This window comes from Alexandromys fortis, unplaced genomic scaffold (assembly GCF_014885135.2).
Source record: "Alexandromys fortis isolate MF-2015 unplaced genomic scaffold, M_Fortis_MF-2015_v1.1 scaffold_60, whole genome shotgun sequence".
NCBI classification, from domain to species: Eukaryota; Metazoa; Chordata; class Mammalia; order Rodentia; family Cricetidae; genus Alexandromys; species Alexandromys fortis.
In genome coordinates this window covers 3,195,234-3,203,558 of record NW_026067946.1, presented here as the reverse complement: position 1 = coordinate 3,203,558, position 8,325 = coordinate 3,195,234, and the positions used below count along the sequence as shown (strand labels likewise).

General features: G+C 41.1%; 1 protein-coding gene across 1 annotated transcript; it reads left to right on the top strand.

Moving 5' to 3' along the window:
* The first annotated feature begins 6,433 nt into the window (after positions 1-6,433).
* LOC126506026 (glycerol kinase-like) lies at positions 6,434-8,086 on the top strand. The gene has a single exon (XM_050149297.1). The coding sequence runs from the start codon at positions 6,434-6,436 to the stop codon at positions 8,084-8,086; it is 1,653 nt and encodes a 550-aa protein (XP_050005254.1).
* The last annotated feature ends 239 nt before the right edge of the window (positions 8,087-8,325 follow it).

Genomic DNA, 8,325 nt, shown 5'->3' with positions numbered 1-8,325 from the left:
GTAGAGGTCAAAGGACCTTGCATCAGCTGGTTCATTTCTAACTCTTCCATGTGGGTCCCAGGTATCAGGTCATCATGATGAATAGCAATTGGCTTACCGATTGAACCATCTTGCTAACCTTATAATTAAAAAAAATACTAAGTGTGTGAATATGAATTTTCATGAGTGTCAACACACACACACACACAATACAGCTCTCATCTTAAAGAGAATAAGAGAGGCTTATTCTGGAGCCATTTTGAGGGACCGTGGCTTTGGATCCCAGATTTAGATTACCCCAAATCTCATGTTCCAATGTGGAAGCAATGTCATGAAATTTCATAGTTTTTCAGAACAAAGAGAGTCCCAAATCAAGGCGACCTTAAAATACAGGTGAGCATATCAGAGAGGTGGCTACAGGAAGATGGAGGAAGTTTTTCTATAGGCCTAACATTCTATCTAATGACAATCTTATCTTTTGGGTCAGTGGAAGCCAAGGGGTCTCCTAAGTAAATAGATTCCTGTCAATTTGTTTTTGATCAGTAGTCACATAATGTTAGTTCTGACACACATGGGCAAGAAATGACTGCTCCAGGATCTAAAGCTAGTTCGAGAGGAAGTAATCTTCTAGACCTGAAATATTCCAGGAGTTCTGGAGTTCTAACCAGTCAGTCTCTTCACCGAAGACTTCTTTTCGGGAGTTTTCATTCACACAAGACAAGTAGTAGTGTTGTAGTTTGAATGTGAAATCTCCCCTACAAGTTCAACTAATAGCACCATGATGGAAGGTTCTGGAACCTAACAGAGATGGAGTCTTACAAGAGGAAGTGGGTCACAGGGGTCAGTCTTGAGGTTTTTATAGCTGGGCTCTCCTTCCTGTCTTCTCGCTGCTTCCTCAGAATGTAATGTGACCAGAACATAGTAAGACAAAGAAAAACATCTACGTATCTGGAGAGTGCATTAATGCAATTCCACAGTCTATACCCCAGTATTTCTATCTGGAATGTGTTTACTCTTTAAAAGTCTGCTTAGGACTCTGAACTACAAGCGCCATGAGTAACGGGTGAAATTCCTTTCTTGGCTCTACTACAAGAGGGATCATTAGGTTAGAGATAGATTTGATAGGGTTGGAAGTGAAGAGTAAACTCATGAAATCATGAAGAAAATCTCAGTATTTTGCAACCTTTTTACAAAATAGCACTGAGTCTCTGAAGAAAGGAGCATTGGGAAGAAAGTCTCATTTATTCAGGACAAGCTGACCACAGGTAATTCATTCCTACCATTAAGGTCCTAGAGTTCAAGGACAGTATTGGACCCAGAAGAGAATAGAAGCCGACAATCACCTTCTGTTGAGGGAGGCAGGGGAGATAGGCAGGAAGAAGGGGTAGAGGAAGAACTAGGAGAATAGGAGGAAGAGGAGGTAGTAGGAGAAACAGAAGTCAAGACAGCCAAGTGTGGCTAAATAGATGCGCTAACTGTAGTGAAGATTAATCAGTGGATATTATTGTTTGATGTGATTCCAAGACACAACTTACATACCATACATGAATTTTCTCTAAACTCATGAGACATTTCTTCTTCCCAGGGTTCTTTTGATTTCTTACCTGTTATCACAAAGGTGTTTCTAATGACCTAGCACTGGAAGTAGCAGCAATCACCTATTGCAAGCCAATCACTGTGACATTGACGCTAACTTGACAAAAATCACCTTCAAATCTACTGAATACTTTTAATGGGTCCTGGCAAAGGACGAGGTCAGTCTGAACAATTCTAGGATTACTGGAGCACATGAGACATTTCAGCGTGCTCAAAGAATCAGTCTGTCCTAGATGCAGACTGCTGCAGGCACATACCACAACTATCTCTACAACTCAAGAACTTTGCACACGTTTCTTTAATGCTGCCAGCCGTTTCTACAACTGCACAATGAGTTTAGTAAGGCCACTCAAGGAACTGTGGCTAGATGTTGATGACATCATTCACGTGAAGTGTGGTACACAGCAAATCGCATTCGAGAAAAATCACTGAGCCTATTTTTATATATGGTGTACGATGAAGGAGCCAGCATGAGGAGGGCTAGCACTGGAGAAGTACAAGAACACCACCTCTGGAATCTCTTCTTTGCACGAGCTACACCCCTTAGTTCTCCAGAGGATGCAGATGGGAACACACCCAACAAAAGCAGCTGGGATCCATTCTCTCTGGACTCCTTCATCTCACAGCCGACATCCACATTAGCACGCAGCCCCTTTCCTCTGGGGTTTGCAGTTCACAGAGTGTCTTGGGGTCTGATACACTGCAGCTACCTTCTAATGAAACCGAAGCAATTATCTTAATTTTTGCTTAGTAAGACTTTGCTGGACATGCCAGGCCTGGATAAATAGTTTCTGACGGATGAAACAGTTTATAATTCCCCAAGAGCTTTATAGCATTCCTTGAAAATAGACCTTTACACTTACTGTGTGCAGGAGCAGTTGCTGTGTGGGAAGAGTCCTCAGTCTAAACAAAAAAGCAACTAAAGATTTCTTTTTTTAAAAAAAAGTCATACATAATATTCTTACATTTGATTTTAGTATGCATAAAAACACAAGAGCAAGTATGAGCCCCATTCATACGCTACCCATGTCAGCCTTGCAGGGCCTTTCATGGATGTTGAAAATGGCTTTTCTTTGCCCTTTCCCATACAATTCATGGCATGTCTGACCTCCTGTTTTGGGGCCTTCTCTGGCTTATGAAAATAATAAAGGAGCTGCGTATTAAGCAGAGGTGAAGTAGCCTTTGAAAGTGTTGTTTGGGTTTTCATGATCTAGTTAAGAATAAATGGAAATAAAGAGAAATATTTTAACTTGCTCCAAATGACATTACAATGTGACAGGAAAGACCCATACACCTCTACCATTTACTCCTCAGTCCTTACCAATGGCTAAAGAGTTGGTTAAAGAGGTACTTGCCCTCTTTCCTCTTCTTTCGCATCTCCTCTTTTGGCTCTGGGTCTTCATAATGTCCCACCCTCCTGGCAGTAGCATTTGTGAGCCAGGTGAAATACTGCGGGACATTTTGGATTTTATTTTTATGTACATGATCAGTTAGCATAGTAAAACCCTCGATTTCCCTAGACACGACGTTGAGACAATTCTCTATGTGTCTCCTGTTTCCGTACATCTTACAAATAGTAGACCTATTGCCCTGTGTTCCAGGTTGTGCATTTAAGGATGTTTGTATGGTGAGTAGCCCTGGAAGATATGCTGTCTTCCTCCTAAGTAGAGACCAGGGAAATACTGCTATTGTGAAAATATTGCTGAGGTCCTCTGACCTCAGAATCTCTGTTCTGTACCAACCCACCATAGCTTCATGAGCATCGTGGTTCTTCTTGCATTGACCTGGAGGACTGGGGCTCTGCCATCATCACAGAGATATGTTTCTTATTAATGTGTGCAAAAAGATCTCTACCTCTGATTAGGAACCTAAGTCTTTTTCCAGTAGTCAAGAACTGTGATATTCAATGGACATAAATGTAGGCTAAAATCTTAAATATTTTTTATGTGTAATTCCAACTGAAAATGATCCCAAAGTATCTGCTGATGTATAAAAGCCAGGGAAAGCAATCTTCACACAGGCACTAAGATTGTGTTTTAGCAAAGAAAATAAGGTGGCACACATTGTTGCCCAGATTTTCAGAAACCATCTTGATACTGGTGCATAAAAAGAACTGCGCTTACTTAATCATGCCCCCTTGAATCATTATTCTGGAATGATTTCAGAATCATTATTCTGGAACCCTCTTTAAAACTGCCAACAAAAAGTGTTCAACCCTTAAACCATTTTCTAAATGTTATCATCATTCACCAAGGATTAAGTCCAATAAATGACTAGAGCCATTTGGGTTTAGCAAAAACATGAAATGTATGTATGTTCTCACTGTAAAGATTGAGTGACCAACCTGACTTATTTATGCAGATCAGCTCATGTGCTAACATTAAAAATATTTGTCACAGATAGGAATAAAATAGGCATGTTTCTTGATTTTTAGGTAAGTTGCCCACTAATGGAAAGTAAAATATTAAAAACCATAAAATACAAATTACATAAAATACATAAATACAAATTATAAAGAAAATAAATACTCAAAAATACTGCAGAAACATGATATTAAAAGGTAGGTAATTTTTTTGTCTCAAAACCCAAAGTTTTATGTGTTAACATGACTAAAAGCATTTTTATTATATATGTTTGGGTGTGTACCTCTGTGTGTGTACCAAGCAACCAAACAGGAAATGAACAAAGACAGGCATCTACTCAGAGTAAAAGGTTGGGAAAAGGTCTTTCAAGCAAATGGTCCTAACAAACAGGAAATGAAAACTGAATCTGAGAGCGGTGAGACGTGCCTGTAATTCTAGCACTGGGGAGCTAGAATCAGGAGGGTCTGGAGATCAAGGCCATCCTTTGGCTACATATGGAGTTTGAAGCCTGCCTAAGGATACATGGGAGCTTGACTCAATAAAAAAAATTGCATAAGAAAGAAAAAAGTATGAAAATATGTGCCCTTCACAAATTTACCCAACCAAAATACCACTTCCCTTGAGTCAAGTGGGTTTTCGGAAAAAAATCATGAAGTTTTCTCCAAAGAAAGAAGCATTGTCCCACTCACAGTCTTGGAGGAGAACTTACAGTTTGTTGGTTATTACAAGGGAATATGAAGCTGGAGAGTCTGAGAAAATGAAGAGGCACTTCATGTCCCAAGGCAGCAAAGTAGATTTAAATATGGAAGATTCCTTTACCTTTTCCAGCAATGTTTGGAAATACGCAGGTGACTGAAGCCTGCAATGACAAGCATTTAACATATTAATTAAAACACAAGCCCATATAAACATGAATAATTTTGAAAACACAGAGCAACAGTTGATTATAACAGTAAATTTTAAAAAATCAGAAAAGCAGAAACTTATCAAATTTCCCACATAATTGAATTTTGTGTGAATGCATATATACTACTTGAGCAGAAAACTCAATGAACAGGGTTATCTGGTATTCCAGGACTACTGGGAATATTCTGATATAAACATACCGTCTGTCTTTCCCTTTTCTGAATGTTCTTAGGGCAAAGTATGTCTGTCCCCTTGACTTGTTGTAAATAATTTATGTGTTTGGACTATTCTACATTATGCCCATAAGTTGATAAAATTTGTACTTTGGGAAGGCTTTACCATAAAAGCTGAGTATAAAGGGCTATTTTTCAGTGCAGCTGAAGAAAAGATGAGATAGAGAAGGATTTGATGAAGCCTTTTTAGAAGCTATTACTGTGCACACGTAGATTAAAGGAACCTAATCCTATTGAAATTTTTCTTTGAAGGTGGTGCCAGAAAGGAATTTATTTTTCTTTGTAGTAACGCTAGGACTTAAAATAACTTACCTAGTAATTAGTTACTTCATGGGAAAGAAAAGTCTAGCTAGTGTTTGTGTTACTAGAGACGAAGGCAATGAAGCCAAGATGTGGTAGACCAGTTCTCTTCATCAGTCAGCAGTGGTAGATGTTTATCTGCTTCTCCTTGATCACTCCGTGTACTTCTGGATAAGGCCAAGGCTTTCTGCCAAGAATACAGAACTGATCCTTGTTAGCCAGGAAACCATATTGCTTGCAGCTATTGCTTCTGGCTTGATGACCCTCACTCCATAGCTCACTTTGAACAATGATAGGTCCATATAAATTTCCTGCTGCTAAAAGGTGACTATAATGCATCTAGGTTTAAGATTTCTGCTTTCTTTTCCTTTCACTATCTCCAAAAGGTCTAGGAGATGAAGCAGAAGGCATAACCAAGAACCTTAATGAGTTAGAACTCTCCAGATGATCAGAAAAGCATTAAATTTTCTTGTAAATATATAGGAAACAATGAGAAGAATTTGACCAAGGAAGGGCATGATCATATTTTTATTTTCAGGAAATCTTTCCATCCCGAAGCTTGGATACAACACTTTTTAGAACAGGAGACTGGGAAATGACCAGCCAGGAGGACACTGCTATTGGCCATTAAAGAGAAAGGTGCGGGTGACTTGTACCTAGACGATGGCAGTAAATTTGGCAAGCGGTAGTAATTTAGAGAGAGAACAGGCTGGATTTCCTGGTAGGTTGTGAGACTTATGAGAATGGGCACAATCGGCTAGGATACTGGCAGAGAAACTGGGCGAATTAAAAGAAAGTGTGTTTACTAAGTTGGGAACACAGGACAGCTGAGGGAACATCCCAGGTTAACTTTTGAACAAATTAAGTTCAAGATGCCTGCTTTATATGCAAGGTTGGTCCTACTCCTCTGGAGATCAGGGACGATTGGGGATGAGGTAGTTACCAGGAAGTCAGAGGTTCAACCAATCGCCTCTGGTCTCGTGCCGAACCCTCCCGCGCGCCCACTGTCATCACCAAGGAAACCAGACGCGATAACCTGCCACCAAAGCTGGATTCATGGCAGACGCTAAGAAAGCGGTTTTGGGGCCGTTGGTAGGGGCGGTGGATCAAGGGACCAGCTCAACACGTTTTTTCGTTTTCAATCCTAAAACTGCTGAACTACTTAATTACCATCAAGTGGAGATAAAACAGGAGTTCCCAAAAGAAGGATGGGTAGAGGAAGACCCAAAAGAAATCCTCCAGTCCGTGTACTACTGTATAGAGAAAACATGTGAGAAACTTAAACAGCAAAGCATTGAGATTTCCAACATAAAAGCTATTGGTGTCACCAATCAGCGAGAAACTACTGTAGTCTGGGACAAGGTAACTGGAGAACCTCTCTACAATGCGTTGGTGTGGCTTGACCTAAGGACCCAGGCCACTGTGGAGAAACTCAGCAAAAGCATTTCAGTAAGCAATAATTTTGTCAAGACCAAGACAGGCCTCCCAATCAGCACTTACTTCAGCGCGGTGAAACTTCACTGGCTCATTGGCAACGTGAGGAAAGTGCAAAAGGCTATTGAAGATGGCAGAGCGCTCTTTGGAACGATTGACTCGTGGCTTATCTGGAACTTGACTGGAGGCGTCAATGGAGGTGTCCACTGTACCGACGTAAGTAACGCGAGCAGGACCATGATTTTCAATATTCATTCTTTGCAGTGGGATGAAGAGCTCTGCAATTTTTTTGGAATTCCCATGTGCATCCTTCCCAGAATCCGGAGCTCTTCTGAGATCTATGGGCTAATGAAAACTGGGCCGTTGGAAGGTATGCCGATATCCGGGTGTCTGGGGGACCAGTCTGCTGCTTTGGTGGGGCAAATGTGCCTCCAGGATGGACAAGCCAAAAACACATATGGAACAGGCTGTTTCTTACTATGTAACACAGGCCAAAAGTGTGTAGTTTCTGAACACGGTCTTCTGACCACAGTGGCATACAAACTTGGCAGAGAGGAACCTGTCTATTACGCTCTGGAAGGTTCTGTAGCTATAGCTGGTGCTGTTGTTAGCTGGCTCAAAAACAATATGAAAATTATTAATGCATCAAAAGATATTGAAAAGCTTGCTGAACAAGTAGGCAGTTCTTATGGCTGCTACTTTGTTCCAGCTTTTTCCGGTTTATATGCACCTTATTGGGACCCCAGTGCAAGAGGGATCATCTGTGGACTCACTCAGTTTACCAATAAATGCCACATTGCCTTTGCTGCCCTAGAAGCTGTTTGTTTCCAAGTCCGAGAGATTTTAGATGCCATGAATCGCGATTGTGGAATCCCACTGAAACATTTACAGGTAGATGGAGGAATGACCGAAAACAAAATTCTTATGCAACTGCAAGCTGACATTCTGTGCATTCCAGTGATGAAACCTTCCATGCCAGAGACAACTGCCCTGGGAGCCGCCATGGCAGCAGGGGCAGCAGAAGGAGTTAGGGTGTGGAGTCTGGATCCCAAGGACTTATCAGTGGTCCAAATGGAGAAGTTTCAACCTCGGATCAAAGCTGAGGAAAGTGAAGTCCGTTATTCCACGTGGAAGAAAGCTGTGATGAAGTCAATGGGTTGGGTTATGACTCAGTCTTCCGAAGGTAGTCGTGACCCCAGTATCTTTGCCAGTCTGACTCTGGGCTTTTATGTCGTGAGTAGCATGGTGATATTGATTGGAGCAAGGTACATCTAAGGTGTCCCCCAGATCAGGCCACCTTGTGGATTCCTCACTTAAGAGCGTTTTACCTAATGAAGAGACTCTAGCAGTTGTCTCAATGTGATACCACTGTTCAGACTCCGAATTGATGTGTCCCTTGTTGTATGTATCTCAAAGAAGACCCATGGCGTGAAATAAAGAAGAGCAGCAGAAAAAAAGAAGCACTACAGAAAGATTAGTTTCTTTTTCTTAACATTAGCTGTTTTCACTGGGGT

Coding starts and splice junctions, on each gene's coding strand:
- LOC126506026 (XM_050149297.1), top strand. CDS start 6,434: ATGGCAGACGCTAAGAAAGCGGTTTTGGGGCCGTTGGTAGGGGCGGTG.